The 17,087-nt window shown below is 41.2% G+C and overlaps 1 protein-coding gene across 1 annotated transcript; it reads left to right on the forward strand.

The window, feature by feature from the left end:
* Positions 1-14,326: 14,326 nt before the first annotated feature.
* Positions 14,327-15,976, forward strand: LOC142375914 (proprotein convertase subtilisin/kexin type 5-like). Its single transcript, XM_075459899.1, has 5 exons — positions 14,327-14,390; positions 14,499-14,732; positions 15,095-15,312; positions 15,569-15,669; positions 15,839-15,976. Exons 2-5 carry the CDS (start codon positions 14,644-14,646, stop codon positions 15,974-15,976), a joined length of 546 nt encoding a protein of 181 aa, XP_075316014.1. The 5' UTR covers positions 14,327-14,390; positions 14,499-14,643.
* The last annotated feature ends 1,111 nt before the right edge of the window (positions 15,977-17,087 follow it).

Here is a 17,087-nt window from a genome sequence, read left to right on the forward strand (position 1 = left end):
AGGCTGCGGGTCATGGATAGATGGGAGGCTGCAGGTCATGGATAGATGGGAGGCTGCAGGTCATGGATAGATGGGAGGCTGCAGGTCATGGATAGATGGGAGGCTGCGGGTCATGGATAGATGGGAGGCTGCAGGTCATGGATAGATGGGAGGCTGCAGGTCATGGATAGATGGGAGGCTGCAGGTCATGGATAGATGGGAGGCTGCAGGTCATGGATAGATGGGAGGCTGCAGGTCAGGGTTAGATGGGAGGCTGCAGGTCATGGATAGATGGGAGGCTGCAGGTCAGGGTTAGATGGGAGGCTGCAGGTCATGGATAGATGGGAGGCTGCAGGTCATGGATAGATGGGAGGCTGCGGGTCATGGATAGATGGGAGGCTGCAGGTCATGGATAGATGGGAGGCTGCAGGTCATGGATAGATGGGAGGCTGCAGGTCATGGATAGATGGGAGGCTGCAGGTCATGGATAGATGGGAGGCTGCAGGTCATGGATAGATGGGAGGCTGCAGGTCATGGATAGATGGGAGGCTGCAGCCGATCAGCTTCTCAGCGGAGCGCACAGCTCGCTGCAGTCTGTCTGTCCCTGTCGGAACTGACCCTGTACTGAGCATTAAATTCCGACTGAAGCCTGCTCGGAATCGTGCAAGCTTTGTGAAACTGTACTCCGTGAAATGTGCAGAGCAAAGGAAAAGTCGGCGGTTGTATGTACAGGGGATGCTGTTAAAAATAAATAAAAGCCATTGATCGCGAACATTGCTTTCCGGGATCGTAGTCCGCTCTCACAGCCTTGGAAGGCTCACCAGTTCCTGTTTCTCGCCGAAGGGGCGTGTCTGAAACGGGGTGGCTGTGGATTTGGGTGTGGGGGGGGTGATTGCTGAAAAAGTGACATCACTTTTTCACAAAAACGGATTGGCACTTTTTCAGGGGGATATTCAAAAAAGGGGATTACTTGAAACAGAGGTTCTGACACTTGCTGGCACTTGGTGTGTACTCCCCACAGCGGGGAGACTCAGAACTAACACCAAAAACGGGAAAAAGACGATTTTGATTCTCTATCCCCTTTAATCTTTTCTAGTTGTATGAATTGCATCAGATCACATAACCATTATGACACTTTACGTTGATTCTTGGATTTCCGATGTAATAATATTCTCCTGCGTGCCAGTAAGGTGATAAAAGCAATGATATGTTTATCTTTTCCTAATTGTAAAGCAGTTCCTATCTGTGACACCAAATATAGCCATAGCGGCACTGGGTTGTAGATTAATATTCAACCATTCTGACAGTGTTTTAAAGATCACCGACCAGTAGGTTGTCAGGGAGGGACATGCCCAAAACATATGAGTTCGGTTGGCAGGAGTGCCATGACACCTGTCACAGCAAATTGTATTATGCCGGGTTTTGCACAAGAAGTACTGTTATTTACTCTTCGTAGAGCGCTGTTCCAAATATCCTCAAAACAATTCCTCCCCTAATTCATTCTCCCATTCAGCCCTGATCTTTGCAAGGGAGATGTTTTTAATAGGTTATAAAGACATTTGTTCTTGAAATGAGTCTCCTTGAGTCTAAAGGAATTTCTAACAGATTACCCAAGGTAGACATTGATATGTACGGGAAGTTCGGGTCATGACATTTCAGAAAATGATGGACTTGGAAATGGCGGAATAAGTTAGACCGAGGAAGGCTGACTTTTAGGGATAGGTTGTCAAAACCATTTATGTACATATCCTTAAATGCATAAATCCCATGTCTTTTTAACTTTCACTTTTAATATTTCTTGTATTAGATAAGTCAAAGATCATCCATGTGATCATACCAGATTTAGGGTTGCAGAGGACAGGTGGACTGCTGCTGCTCATGCTGCTCCGCCGGGCTCCGACCACTGAGACAAGAGGGAGAGAGAGGCATTGCACTAAATAATATGCAGGTCAATGAGCAGTTGAGTGCTAACATAGAGCCTTTACCTTAACAAATATTCAAAGACCATCTTACTAATGTTGCACATTGGAACTTTAGGAGTGACATGCAAAACTCTGGTCAAAATATAAAAAATGTCTGCATGTAAAAATAAATAAATAAATAAAAACAATGACATCATTTCCAAAAGTCACTAGGTTAAAGATGACACTTTGTTCGGACAAGCTACATAGTCTGAACTTTTAACACAATCTCTGACCCGGCATGATCACTGTGTGTGAGAGCTTTCAGTAGCAGTGAAGAGTCCTTTTTCTTTTTTGGAGAATTTTCTTGCATTCTTCCTAGAAAAGGCTTCTCATTCTGTGAGATTCTCAGGTCATCTTACATGCACTGTTTTGAGGTCTGTCCACAGATATGTGATTACTTTTTAAAGACAGTGAGGGCCATGGGAAAACCTTCAACTTTCACCTTTTGAGGTGGTCCATTTTGGATTTTTGTTACATGTAGTTAGGATCACTGTAAAAAATCAAAGCTTTCCTCTTTTTATATTTAGCTTTTTTTTGTTTGTACAGACCACAGAGTGGTGGTTTTTTTTAATTGTTTTTTTTAAATCAGCAATTTATTCTTTTTTTTTGTTATGTCAAACATGGGCTTTAGATTTACATCTCTATCAATCTTAGGAGCTGTTTTATTGGCCTTGCAGACTTCAAGTTGACTTCCACATTGCCATTAACAGCCATACTCTACTACATAAAGAAATAAAGGAAAAAGTTCTGGGAAATTTCTGTGCTTCCGTCTTATGACCTCTATCTGCTTTGTGGATATTAATCACTTTAATTTTAGAAAAATAGGGCAGCTGCTGAGGAGAGCCCATCGCTGCTGCATGTTCGGATAATCCCTAACAACTAAATCATCAACGTCTTTGACCATACTGAAAGCTACGAGAGCTGGAAGGTTTTACAATTTGATTTGCTTATGACAACAGCTTTATGCCACTCTTGTGATATGAGCCTGTTTCCTCTTGTGTGCATGTAAGCGTCTCCAAAAAATGCTTTGAGCTAAAAACAAACAAACAAACAAACAAAAAAGTCTCTAAACTAAAATTAAAGACAAGAATCACGATAATTCATATCTATTGATATCCTGATCCCTTTGACATTCATACAATGCAGTAGTATAACAGTGGAATAAGGCTTATTCAAATTCCAAGAAGCTACTTATTTTTGGAAATGTTATGATGACAGTTGAGCACTTTTCACAATCTTATTCTGACCGGTAACACAAAGCAGGACAGCTTTGTTAGCTGTACATCGCAGACGCCACCAAGGACATTGGCTGCCTGCGTTTGGGTATGTGTGTCAACAGATGATAAGACAAATGGGATAACTTTGTCACTGTTCAGTAAAGAATAGGGGCAATTTCCAGCTTCTATAATTAGGCTACAGCTGCCTCGGCGAGCACACAACAATATCGCCACATTTAAAGTTTTCGATGAGAGAGCAAAAGTTAGCCTGTACCACTTCCCAGAACATGTGGCGCCATCTTCAAATGTAAGCAAATCCTTTTAAAGAAAGACTTAACCTAAACTTTTTCCTGATTTTAACAATATTACCAAGGTGAGAGAAGGCAGTCCTGGAAACCTGTTTTATATGCGAGTCAGAGGACAGATCCTGGTAAGATATAACTCCAAGGTTCCTCACTGTAGAACTATGGGTTGCCAACTCCTTGATAAAAAAATAAGGGACACCTCATTGGCAGGAACGGCCGACCCGATTGCCTTCACCCTTCCATGCATGGTGATTTTTTTTGGGGTCTTTTTTTGTAAGTGAAATGATTTTTTAACTATTTGACTTGAACCTGAATTGAATTAAATGCATATTTTTGAGTGATATAAACACATGCAAAACAAATGTTTTACCAGAAATGTACTTTCTTAAAAAATAACAATAAACTGAATAAAATAAATATCTTTCTTAAACAGAAATGTCTTAAACCTAAAACTGTATAAATAAATATAAATCGATAGACAACGCAGAACTTGAAGAGGGCAATTATTTGTGTTCCTATTTATCGAGTCATTTTCACAATTTAGTATGTCAGCATTGGTGGTCCAGAGGGTGGACGCCCGCCCGCCACGCGGAAGGGCACGGGTTCGACTCCCGGCCAATGCAATTATATTTATTATTCATTATTTGATATAATATTTATACTCTTTAGGCGGCCGTCGCTCAGTGTTTAGAGTGTATAGTTTCTCTCTTGACTTATGAGGCTCTGGCTTTCTTTGAGATTTTAGTCACAGCATGCATGATAACTGAAGGCTGTATTTTTTTCATTTTTTTTAGGGGAAAGACTTTTTACATGCTGCACCTGATTTAAGTCTAATATAGTTTGATTTGATTTATTAAGATCTCAATTCAGCTCAACCATTGCAGATGCAGGCCTTTATTGGCCGTAATGGTTTTGCCTCTAATGTCCTGTGCCAAGCTAAAATTATTGCTGCATACATTTATTAATGACATTCATGCTTTTGATTACCAACATGGACAGAGCAAGCCGTCTTTTTGGTAAATGCATGTATTTATGTTGTTATTGAATGTTAGGTAAAGAGAATGTTTTCACTTTCCATAGAAACCCTTTGAGAACAGCTAACCATCTAAACCAGTCAGAAATGTACAAAGACAGTATGACTGGATTTCCTGGCAGACAGCAGAGCAGTCAATGGAAACTCCAGGCCTCTGCTGATCTGGTCTCATCTCTACTGAAGTTAATGTAGTTTTAAGGATGATCTGTTCACTGTCAGACAGGCAGGCAGCACTTGTTCTTCCGTTTGGTTTGGACCGATCTAATTATGTGAGCAGTTGTTAAGGTTTCACAGCCTAAAGTCTGATACCTTCATTTTTACAATGTGTACCTACCGGATAGCTTTCATTTTTCTGCTATTTCAGTTGAATAAATATTCAGAGCCTTATTTCAAATGTTCCAGCTATTACTTTTATACCTGAAACCTGTCTGAAGTGCACTGTTTGAGTTTTGGAATGGACAGGTCAGTGAATAACAATAGTTTAAATAGAGTGTATTAGTGTCTCTCTCTCTCTCTCTCTCTCGCTCTCTCTCTCTCTCTCTCTCTCTCTCTCTCTCTCTCTCTCTCTCTCTCTCTCTCTCTCTCTCTCTCTCTCTCTCTCTCTCTCAACGGACATTGTCTCTGATATGGCTTGCAGGGCTCTTTGTATCGTTAAAACTTGTAGGTTATTTTGTTTCTGTGACTCTGTCACCAGTGTCATACAGAAGAGACCAGACCACCAACTTGAGACGGTATACAGATTGAAACACGCATCACATGCACCACAGCACTAAAACACCAGAAGTGAAACATTCATTGAAGTTGTTATGCTTTTTATTTTTTAGCAGTAAAAGAAGAAATCTATCCTACATTAATCATCAGTAAAGGAGATCTAGGAGTTTTTCTTCCCTTGCTGTATTCTGTGGTACGCCAAGTTTCTTATCTCAGATGGTAAAACAGGAGTATGGGTTATATTGTGGCTATCAATTATGAATGTTGGAGCATTCTTGAAAAACCATCTGTATTCTGTCGGCTGCTGTGAGCTGTGGACATTGCTGCTAGAGCAAAGTGTAGCAACATTTGCCAGAGGCAGCTGCAAAATGAATGAATGAATGATCATATGCACCCTTCTCTCATACTTGAATAAATGTTGTGCTGAAGATGCAACATGAATTCAAAACCAAATGTTCTACTTGGTCCTGCTTTACAGTCTCCACAAGGTTACAACATCAGATGGACATTGAGTTTGACTTTTTCTCTCTACAGGATGATGAACATGGAGAACAAGTTAATACAGACTCGAGAGGAGGAAGGCGAGTCGTTTGAGCGGACGCTGGTGGCGTCTGAGTTCGTCGACTGGCTGCTGCAGGAGGGGGAGATGCCAACCAGGGAGGAGACTGAGCGGCTTGGACGACGGCTTCTTGAGCATGGAATCATTCAGCATGGTGAGGACGAGGGTTACTGTGTGCACTGTTTGAGCCCTTAAAGATGTAACGCAACAAATAATCAATTTTCTTATGCTAACTATGAAAATCAAAGTGAATATGAACGGGTCCCTCATTGCGATTAACTCACAAAGATTTAACTATTTGTTACATTTACACTTTATAACGTGGTAACACTGCTTTATATTTATCTTATTGTTATATATGTTACATTTTCACTCTCTGTTTTGCTTTGCCAGCCCATACTTGATAACTTTGGTTACTCTCACTGCTCTCAACACTGTCAGGCTGCTGTCTTTAGGGAACAAATCAAATCAAATCAAATTTATTTGTATAGCACATTTCATGTACAAACAATTCAAAGTGCTTTACATAAAATAAAAGCATTGCAGCAGGGAGTGGAAGAAGCCTTAAAAATACATAAAAGAATATAAAGAGAAACAAATAAGATAATTTAAATGAATTTAAAAACAAGCAACAGTCTGGATAAGTTAAAAGATATCGTGCAGATTTCATGCATAGACACATGAGAACAGAAATGTTTTTAACCTGGATTTAAAAATGTCTACATTTGGTGAAAGTTTAATCTCCACTGGCAGTTTGTTCCACTTGTTAGCAGCATAACAGCTAAATGCTGCTTCTCCATGTTTAGTCTGGACTCTGGACTGGACCAGCTGACCTGAGTCCTTGGATCTCAGAGCTCTGCTGGCTTTATATTCTCTGAACAGATCACAGATTGTAAACCATCAGCAGGCTTTTAAAATCTATTCTGTGACTGACTGGAAGCCAGTGTAAAGATTTTAAAGCTGCTGTGATGTGTTCAGATCTCTTAGTCCGGGTTAAAACTCCAGCAGCAGCGTTCTGGATGAGCTGCAGATGTTTAATGCTCTTTGTGGGAAGTCCAGTTAAAAGAGCATTACAGTGATGGAGTCTGCTGGAGATGAATGCATGGATGAGTTTCTCCTGGAAACCTTTAATTCTGTTGATGTTTCTGAGGTGGTAAAAAAGCTGCCTTGGTGACAGCTGTACAGTTGAGTACAGTTGAGGTCTCATTGTGCCAAAGACTATGAAGCACCAGCAGGTTTTCTGTGGTCAGCAGTCAAGATATTTACACAGTACATCTTAAACTTACTCTTTGTCTGACAAAATTTCATCCTGAATCAGTTAACAGAGAAAGACCAGCCCCTCAGTGAAGAGGAGTGTAAAATACACTGAAGGCTGATCTATGGTGTGTGTGTACTTCTTTTTTCCCTTTTGTCATGCATAATAAAGGGAATATGTCAGGCTGATTGCAGCCTTGTATCCACAAATTGGCTGGTGAACTAACCACAAGCCTGAGCTGTATTACTTACAACCAGGTTAGTATTCAGCAGAAATGCATTCAGTTAACATGACAACATAATGTGGGGCAGATCTGTGGACTACAGTGTGTAAAGAAAACACCAACTGAATGCATAGTTTCTGTCATGGTCTCGGGTTTTTCTTATGTTTTTTATTCTGTTTGTATCTTGTTTTTTCTCATTTCCAGGTTTTGTCATTTTAGAAATTCTGCATTACATTTTGTTAATCTTTCTAATTCTGTTTAATTCGTTCGTTGTTTTAGTGTTCTTTTAATATTCCCTTTGTCTTTTCATTGGGTTGTTTCAGTCAGTCCTGCTTTCTGCTCTTCCAAACCGTTTTCAGTTTGTCAATTACATCACACCTGCCTTTTGTACCTCCTCAACACCTTCTGAGTAAATGTTTCCTTGGTCCTCTGTCAGGTCCTTGTCTTGTTATGGTTGTGTTTCTCACCTTGCTATGTCCAGTCTTGTGCCAAATGCTCTGTTGTTTTTTTCAGTTTGTTATTTTATTTTGCTCTGGCCTGCCTCTAGAATCTCATCTGCATATGTCTCCTGCACTTCTCAATACACTACACTGCATAAGACTTCATACGTGGAGAAAATGGTTCTTTTCAAGTACTTTTTTCAATCTTAAGTGTGGGTTTCAAGTGCAATGTCAACAAACCAACACAATAATGAAAAATGATGATTTTTTAAGCCATCTCATCTGGATATCTGGTTTATAATCGGGTCAAAGCTGATTTCTAGGCATGTCAATGTAGTCAGCAGAGACTGGAGTTCATTCATTTTAGAGGACCTGCTGCTGTAAAAAACAATTTTTTTCTATTTATATATGACATTTCTCTAAATTGATTTACAGATGACATTAAAGCTCAGCTTCTGATAAAGATAATCCAGTTAACAGATGCTCCTCAGTCTTGTCATAAAATATTATTGACAGCTTAACTTGTACATAACTTATGTACCAACCACACTGCATATTTTTTTTATATACATTTTCCATTGGCTCTTTTAGTTTTAGCTTAGTATATGTCTTACCTGTGTGCCCTGAATGTTTACTTTGTATTGATATGTCCTGTCCTATCTGTTGTGCCTGTGCACTTTATATGTCACCGTGAGAGTGTGTGAAATGTCCTCTCGATTCCTTTGGATGTTTTGGCATGTGAAGAAATTGACAATAAAGCAACTTTGACTTTGATATAATACTTATAATATAAATAATATGACAAATATAATTGATTATAAATGAAATGATGATAATATATTAAATGATAATATATTATCATTTAATATATTAAAAGATAATAAATTAAATGATAATATATTATCATTTAATATATTATCATCATCATCATCCTCTACCTTCAAAACGTTGTGGCCTGTGCATTTATCTGGGTGGGTTGGGTCAGGATTGATAAATGCACAGGCCACAACTGTCTGAGCAGCTCTATAAAAGCTGCTACATTTACCAGAACATAGAAGCAACATCAGAAAGCATGAGCTACACCTAGAACTCATGCTTTCTGATGTACCATAGGTATAACACATACCAGCTGATACCCCACTGGGGTGGGGGGAAAGGTGGGTTGGGCAGTCAAAGAACTGTAACTCTACAACAACTAAAACTGTTTAGATCTGTTTCCTCCAGACAGGAGACATGTTCTCCTGTATCCTCCATGACAACATCCTCCAGCACCAACTCCAGCAAAAAAACACACACTACGATACAATGGCCCCTGTTAACCCTCACCTGACCACCTGGCTGACCCTGAGAAAAAAAACCAATCATGCTGCCTCAGACCACCAGCAACAGGGAACTCAGCCCTGCTGCCTCATACAGAGACATGTCTTCCTCCTGCCAGTGACCAGGGTTCTTCTCAGCTGACAGAAGGTAGAGTGGAGATCTTCTCTTTGGAAAGACAAACATTCACTTCATTCCTCTGAGTATGCTGTGTTTATTCATCTGTTGATATCATTCTTATGAATCCATTCTTTCATATCACAGATCCCAGTATCTAATTCACAGTTCCATTGTTTTTCTGTAGGCCTTCCTCTCTTGTGAATCCTTCATAGCTGAGACAGCTGTAACAATGACACGTTTTGTGCTAACTACATTAATGAGCGCTTCACTGTGTTATTTAGCTGTGAAGATGATTTTCATGGGGAGAGAGGAGGTCCCACTGTGTCAGCTGAAGCTGCAGCAGGTCCTCAGTGCAGCATCAGGCCTTCTTAATGAGCCTCACAGGTAAAAATACCCCTGTTTCCTGGGTGGAGGACGAGGAGGCAAGGCAAGGCAAGGCAAGGCAAGGCAAGGCAAGGCAAGGCAAGGCAAGGCAAGGCAAGGCAAGGCAAGGCAAGGCAAGGCAAGGCAAGGCAAGGCAAGGCAAGGCAAGGCAAGGCAAGGCAAGGCAAGGCAAGGCAAGGCAAGGCATCATTATTTATATAGCGCATTTCATACCACAGGCAACTCAATGTGCTTTACATAAAGACAAGGCATTTAAAAGAACAGCATAAAGCAGCATAAAAACAAGCAATTTAAAGAGAAAAAAAAATAGAATAAAAATTAAAGCAATCAAAGAAGAGGGGAAAAAGAAAAATATAAACTCAACCATAAGCACACTGAAAGAGAAATGTTTTAACCTGGATTTAAAAGTGCTTACAGTTGTGGCTGATTTCAGTTCTGCTGGTAGTTTGTTCCAGTTGTGTGCAGCATAACAGCTAAAAGCTGCTTCACCGGGTCTAGTTTGAACTCTGGGCTCCACTATCTGACCTGAGTCAGCAGATCTCAGAGCTCTGCTGGGTTTATACTCTGCTAGCATGTCATTCATGTATTCTGGACCTAAACCATTCCGTGATTTGTAGACGAGCAGCAGAACTTTAAAATCTATTCTGTATCTGACCGGGAGCCAATGTAAAGACTTGAGAACTGGGGTGATGTGATGTGATCTCTTTGTTCTGGTTAAATCTCGGGCTGCAGCGTTCTGAATGAGCTGCAGCTGTTTGAGACTCTTTTGGGGGAGTCCAGTCAGAAGACCATTACAGTAGTCAAGTCTGCTGGAGATGAAAGCATGAATCAGCTTCTCCTGAACTGTTTGGGACATGAAACCCTTCATTCTGGATATGTTCTTAAGTTGATAAAAGGCTGATTTGGTGACTGATTTCATATGATTGTTGAAGGTCAGGTCTGAGTCTATCAGCACGCCGAGGTTCCGGACTTGGTCTTTAGTTTCTAGAGACAGTGACTCAAGATGTTTACTGACAGCAAACCTCTTCTCTTTGTTGCCAAACACAATGACCTCAGTTTTTTCTTGATTTAACTGAAGGAAATTTAGGTTCATCCACTTTTTGACTTGCTCTAAGCAGTCGCACAATGACTCTATAGGACTGCAGTCATCTGGAGACAGTGTGAGATATATCTGTGTGTCATCTGCATAGCTGTGGTAGTTGACTTTAGAGTTCTTCAGAATTTGACCCAGAGGCAGCATGTATAGGGTGAACAGAAGGGGTCCAAGAACTGACCTCTGAGGAACTCCACATGTCAAAGCCACTCAATCAGATTGATTACTTCCAATGGTCACAAAATAACTCCGCTCCTCCAAGTAGGACCTGAACCATTCTAGGACTGTCCCGCTGAGTCCTGCCCAGGTTTCCAACCTGTTCAGCAGTATACTGTGATCCACAGTGTCAAATGCAGCACTGAGATCCAACAATACCAGAACTGACACCTTGCCTGAGTCAGTGTTCAACCTTATGTCATTTAACACTTTAATAAGAGCCGTTTCTGTACTGTGGTGAGGTCGGACGCCTGACTGAAATTTGTCAAGGAGTCCACTGGAGTTCAAGAAGTTACTGAGTTGATTAAAAACCACTTTCTCAACAATCTTGGCTATAAAAGGAAGATTTGAGGTGGGTCTGTAGTTGGTTAAAATGGAAGCATCCAATGTTGTCTTTTTTAGGAGTGGCTTGATGGCAGCTAATTTTAAGGGTTTAGGGTGGAGTCACTCTGAAAAACGGGGAGTGCTTAGAGGGCAGACAGCTGGAAGCTTGTCCTGAGAAACACTTCAGAAACAGTATGGCACATGTTAATTTTACTTCGGTAATGAATGCCATCAACACTGACCTTCTGTTTCGATTTGTACACAAAGGCATTTGATTAACTGAAGCATGTCTCTGATTTTGAAATTGTGGAGCTGACCCTGTGCTTTCTTCTCTTAACGATAAACTGAAATAAGAATGTGAATCCAGATGTCCATTCAGACATGTTGCCATGAAATATATATGTACACAATAACACATTGTTGAGTCTGTATTCTGTTCCTCTGATGCTTCTCTTTTTGTTTCCTCCTTCCTGTTATGTAGTTCCTGACATAGTTGTTTGTGCTGTTTTCTGTTGTATTTTTCCTGTAGGTCAGGATGAATGTGAGCTGTGTCACTCATCCTGTGAGACGTGCTTTGCTGCAGGGAAGGAGAACTGCAGCAGCTGCCACACAGGTACGCTTATTCCATCTATAGGTTGTGTTGGAGTGCCTTGGAAACTAGGAAAGGTTTAGTCTTGTCATAAGCTACTGGAAAAAATTCCTTCACAGCACAAATATTTTTATCAGGTGGCGGTGTGTGTAAGGGCGATAAAGATCAGCATCTACCTTGATTGCATGTCATGACATGCTTCAAAGGAAACACAAACCTTCACACGGCAGCCGAGATATTAACTGCTGACAACCTTTTTATCCAGCTATTTTTTTTTCTTGAAACGCTGTTTAGATTCTTTTTTTCTCCCCCCCTTTAGGTCGATTTTTGACTGCTCATCAGACTTGTGTGTCTCACTGTCCATCTGGTACATTTGGCAGCAAGACATCTGGCAAGTGTGAGGACTGCTTGAAGGGGTGTATCACATGTCAGGAGGCCCAAGTCTGTCCGCAGTGTGGCCAAGGACTTTATCTGCAAGAGGGAGCGTGTGTGGTTGAATGTCAGAGGTGCTTCTCGTGTTGTCTCATTTCTTAATTTGTACATAAACACACGCCATGCATTAGCACTGACACCTCTCTCTTCCTCATTCAAAGAGGGTTCCCACGAGATGATGTATGCCAACCGTGTGCCCCAGAGTGTGGATCCTGAAAGGAAAGTCCCTCCCACTGTCTGAGCTGTGAGAAACTGTTGCTGCTGCTGGACCACTCCTGCAAGTCCCAATGTCCAGAGGGCTATTATGCCAGCAACACAGAATGCCATCGCTGCTCAGATCACTGTAGCAAGTGCAATGAGGACGGCCTGTGTAAGAGGAAGTGCACTCAGAAGAGTAGTGAAGGGTAGAATGATGGAGGATGTGAGGATGAAGATTAAAGAGATGCGGACTGGAAATGTGATTTAATTTAGAATTGAAGTGGCTGGCTGAAGAGAGGAGGAACATGAAGAGGAGATGCGCAAGAGAGATAATCAGCAAGGACAGCGAGATCCCTCTCTGCTCCCTGCTCTGCGAGTGGTTCAGCCTAAATTTAACAGCAGAAGGGGGGGCCGGTTGTAGGAACCACAGTAAAAACATAGCAGAAATGATTAACATGAATACAGGATATATAAAACCATCATTTGTTAGGATTAGAGTAGTTTCAGTAGTGACACCTTTGTGTGTATTTTAGGCATATTGAATATCATTATGATTGGATTTCATATAATGCACAAGGCTTTAGTGCGTAGCTTCTGGGAATTGGAAGATTGTTTGACTTGATAAAAGGTCAACTGATTAGCTCAATGGACAGGATTGCTTTGAGCAGTTTAGAAATGATTAACACCGAGACAAACTGAAATCGTTCTTCTTGGCTGCATCGTGTTCCAGAAGTGAATCCTGGATAATATAGACAAACCAGTAAGAGGTTATGGGCTGTTTCTTGTTAGCCCAATCTATTTCCCTCCTTAAACCCAACAAGGTGAGATCGTTTTTAGTCATTATACTGCCATCTCCTGGTATTAGCTCCCGCTGGACCTTTGTTTGCTCATGTCTTCACTTTAACATATTTTGTTTTGAAAATGTCTTTTCCGGTGCTATTTTGATTTGCCTTTGAATACTGAATTTATGAAAATTAATTCTAATTCCCAAATCTTTTTTTTTGCAAAAACGTTTATATTTATCCATGAAATTTGTTTCATAAATTTGTCTTGCTTGGAAAATATTATGGGGAAAATATTCAGTTAAAGTGAGAAACGGCTGGTGAACAGGGTCAAAGTTTAACCTGGCAGGTATCAGGAAGCGTCCTCATCTGTGAGTTGATTTCTAGTTTCTGAAACACAAAGTGTGTGAACTAGAATTTTTTTTTTATCTCTTATTGACAGATTTCAATAGAAAATCCTCTTTACAGGTTTACGGAGAACTGACGTAATGGTAATGGAAGCATTTTTCCAACCGTCAACTGCATGTTTCATGTAACAAAATAAACATAAAAATGTGTATTTTAGAGATTTTCTTTCCAAGTGCCTGAAAATGACGAAAAATGTCTGGACAAAAAGCTAAATGATTACAAAGCTTTTGCTGCATTATGTAGAAATTTTAATTTTCAGTGCGATAACAGATCAAATTTCAGCTTTTCAGCAGTGGAACTTTAGAGTTTAAGAAAAAAGAGTGAGTTGCTTGTATATGACAATAGTCTCAATCATATATGCCAAACTGGTCCTGTAGACCAAGTACATGCATATTATGAAAAGCAATAATCATTTATAAATAGACTTTATTTTTAACTTAAACTACCTAACCAAAATTCAAATTGTTGTATTTTCTCGACAGTAAAATAAACGAAACACAAATAAAAGCCCACACTGAGTCAGCTGAGACTTCAGTACAATGTGACAAACACAACCTCTCCTTTATTATCTTGCATATTCTTTTCTTCTATCTCCCAGAGTGTTCGGAATACTACTTCCTCCATGAGGATAAATGTGTGGATGATTGTCCCACTGGATACTTTGCCAGTGAGAAGCAACAGGAGTGTGTGCGGTGTCACGCTGATTGTGCCTCGTGTGACGGACCGGACATTGATGACTGTGAAGTGTGTCACAACCCGAAAGCTGTGCATTACAACGGAGAGTGTCTGTCTGAGTGTCCAAACAACACGTTCTATGAAAAGAACACCAATGAATGCAGAGGTGTGGAACTCCAAAACTGATATCACAGTAATATTCATGATATTAATGCACCTGTAATGTGTTACAGGTGCTTTCCAAAAAAAAAAATGCCTTCTCATTTTTTCACAGACTGTGACAAGTCATGTCTGACCTGCTCAGGACACGGGCCCTCAAACTGCCTCAGCTGTGATACCAACAGACGGAAAGACGCCAGCGGACACTGTGCGTGGTACAGTCAGTGCGCCCCGGACACATACGTGAATCAGAATGGGGAATGCCAACAGTGCCACGCACTCTGCAATCGCTGCTCCGGGCCTGGAAAAGACCTCTGCCTCAGCTGCAAGGAGCCATGCTTCCTGCTGAGTGAGTCCTCAAAATGCCAGAGTTGTAGTTTGTGCTCATTCAGGTGTGCTTCCAATCTTTTTAACTTTAAAGTTCTTGACTTTGTGTGTGCGTCCATCAGACATCACCTGTGTGAAAGAGTGTCTTGTGGGTTACTATGCTGAGGACAAGGATGAGCGTGTGTGTGAGCGCTGCCACCTAAGCTGTCAGTCCTGTGTTGGTCATCATAGCGTGCAGTGCGTCACCTGTAAACCTGGATTTTTCAAGCTGGGTAGCAGCTGTGTTGAAACCTGCTCAGAGAGGTTAGAGGACACGCGACAGACTGAACGAAAGCCTTCCCACTAGTCTACTGACACCTATCAATTGTTCTTCCTCTCTTTTAGTCACTTTGGCAACATGGCCACCATGGTCTGTGAGCGATATGACCCCTCCTGCAGCCAGTGTTCAGGTAGTAGTAACAGAAACTGCCTGAGTTGCCGGGAGGGCTACGTCTACCTGGGGCAGTGGGGCCAGTACCTGAAGAGCTGCCCTCCAGGCTACTACAAAGGCAGGAGGTCTACTACCTGTCACAAGTGTCACCCTACCTGCAAGACCTGCAGCGGTAAAAGAAGCCCGTTGTGGCTTTCTGTATTATTATTATTATTTACCCAGCTTTTTTGTATTTTTGGGATATGAGATGTGGTGAGAAGTTAACACATGTTGATTATAAAGACGGGGCAAAGACAGGGCAACATACCCATCATATGATATACTTCGGCTGGGCTTTTTGATTCAGTTGTTGTGCTTCTTTGTTTGTAAATTCCAGCTCAGTCATGTGTTTACGCGTTCTTCTTTGTGTTATATCCCTCTCCTAACAGGTGAGGGTGCTCTTGCCTGCCTATCCTGTTATGATGGCTTTGACTTTAAGAGAGGCATCCGTTACAACCCTTGTTTCGTAGGCTTCTATGCTGCCTCACAGGTGACAGACAGCTTTTGTGTTACTTTATGTACAAAAGGGTGTTTTGCTTCATGAAAAAATAAAAACAACATCCTGGCTTTGTGTCAAGATTTGGTGAAGTATCCGCAGGTCAAATTCACTCACAAGAGTGTGGCGCTGCAGTCTAATCTGTATTCTGTTGTTGCTCCAGGATTCAGAGAGTGAGAAACCAAATTGCAAAGCTTGCGACCTGTCTTGCGAGGGCTGCCATGGTCCCAGCATGAGGGACTGCACTCTGTGCCCTGCGAGCCAGATCTTGTCTGATGATGGCCAAAGGCTGATTTGGTGACTGATTTGATATGATTGTAGAAGGTCAGGTCTGAGTCTATCAGCACGCCAAGGTTCTGGACTTGGTTTTTTAGTTTCTAGAGACAGTGACTCAAGATGTTTACTGACAGCAAACCTCTTCTCTTTGTTGCCAAACACAATGACCTCAGTTTTTTCTTGATTTAACTGAAGGAAATTTTGGTTCATCCACTTTTTGACTTGCTCTAAGCAGTCGCACAATGACTCTATAGGACTGCAGTCATCTGGAGACAGTGCGAGATTTATCTGTGTGTCATCTGCATAGCTGTGGTAGTTGACTTTAGAGTTCTTCAGAATTTGACCCAGAGCCAGCATGTATAGAGTGAACAGAAGGGGTCCAAGAACTGACCTCTGAGGAACTCCACATGTCAAAGCCACTCAATCAGATTGATTACTTCCAATGGTCACAAAATAACTCCGCTCCTCCAAGTAGGACCTGAACCATTCTAGGACTGTCCCGCTGAGTCCTGCCCAGGTTTCCAACCTGTTCAGCAGTATACTGTGATCCACAGTGTCAAATGCAGCACTGAGATCCAACAATACCAGAACTGACACCTTGCCTGAGTCAGTGTTCAACCTTATGTCATTCACCACTTTAATAAGAGCCGTTTCTGTACTGTGGTGAAGTCGGAAGCCTGACTGAAATTTGTCAAGGAGTCCACTGGAGTTCAAGAAGTTACTGAGTTGATTAAAAACCACTTTCTCAACAATCTTGGCTATAAAAGGAAGATTTGAGATGGGTCTGTAGTTGGTTAAAATGGAAGCATCCAATGTTCTCTTTTTTAGGAGTGGCTTGATGGCAGCTACTTTTAAGGGTTTAGGAAACGTGCCTGATTGAAGTGAGCAGTTTATTATTTGCTGCAAATCTGTTTGGACAGAGCTTACAATAGTTTTAAAGAAGTCAGATGGCATTGTGTCAAGACAGGATGTTGATGGTTTAAGATGCTGGACTGTTTCTTCTATGGTTTTTTGGTCAACTGTATTGAATTCTGACATCATAGTTGATTGATTCCTAGGTGGTTTTAAGGTTTGTGTCATTTTATTATTTTGCTGATTTATGTTGATATTTAGCCTTTTAGATTTGATTTTTTTCA

This window comes from Odontesthes bonariensis, unplaced genomic scaffold (assembly GCF_027942865.1).
Source record: "Odontesthes bonariensis isolate fOdoBon6 unplaced genomic scaffold, fOdoBon6.hap1 scaffold_119, whole genome shotgun sequence".
In the NCBI taxonomy this organism is placed as follows: domain Eukaryota; kingdom Metazoa; phylum Chordata; class Actinopteri; order Atheriniformes; family Atherinopsidae; genus Odontesthes; species Odontesthes bonariensis.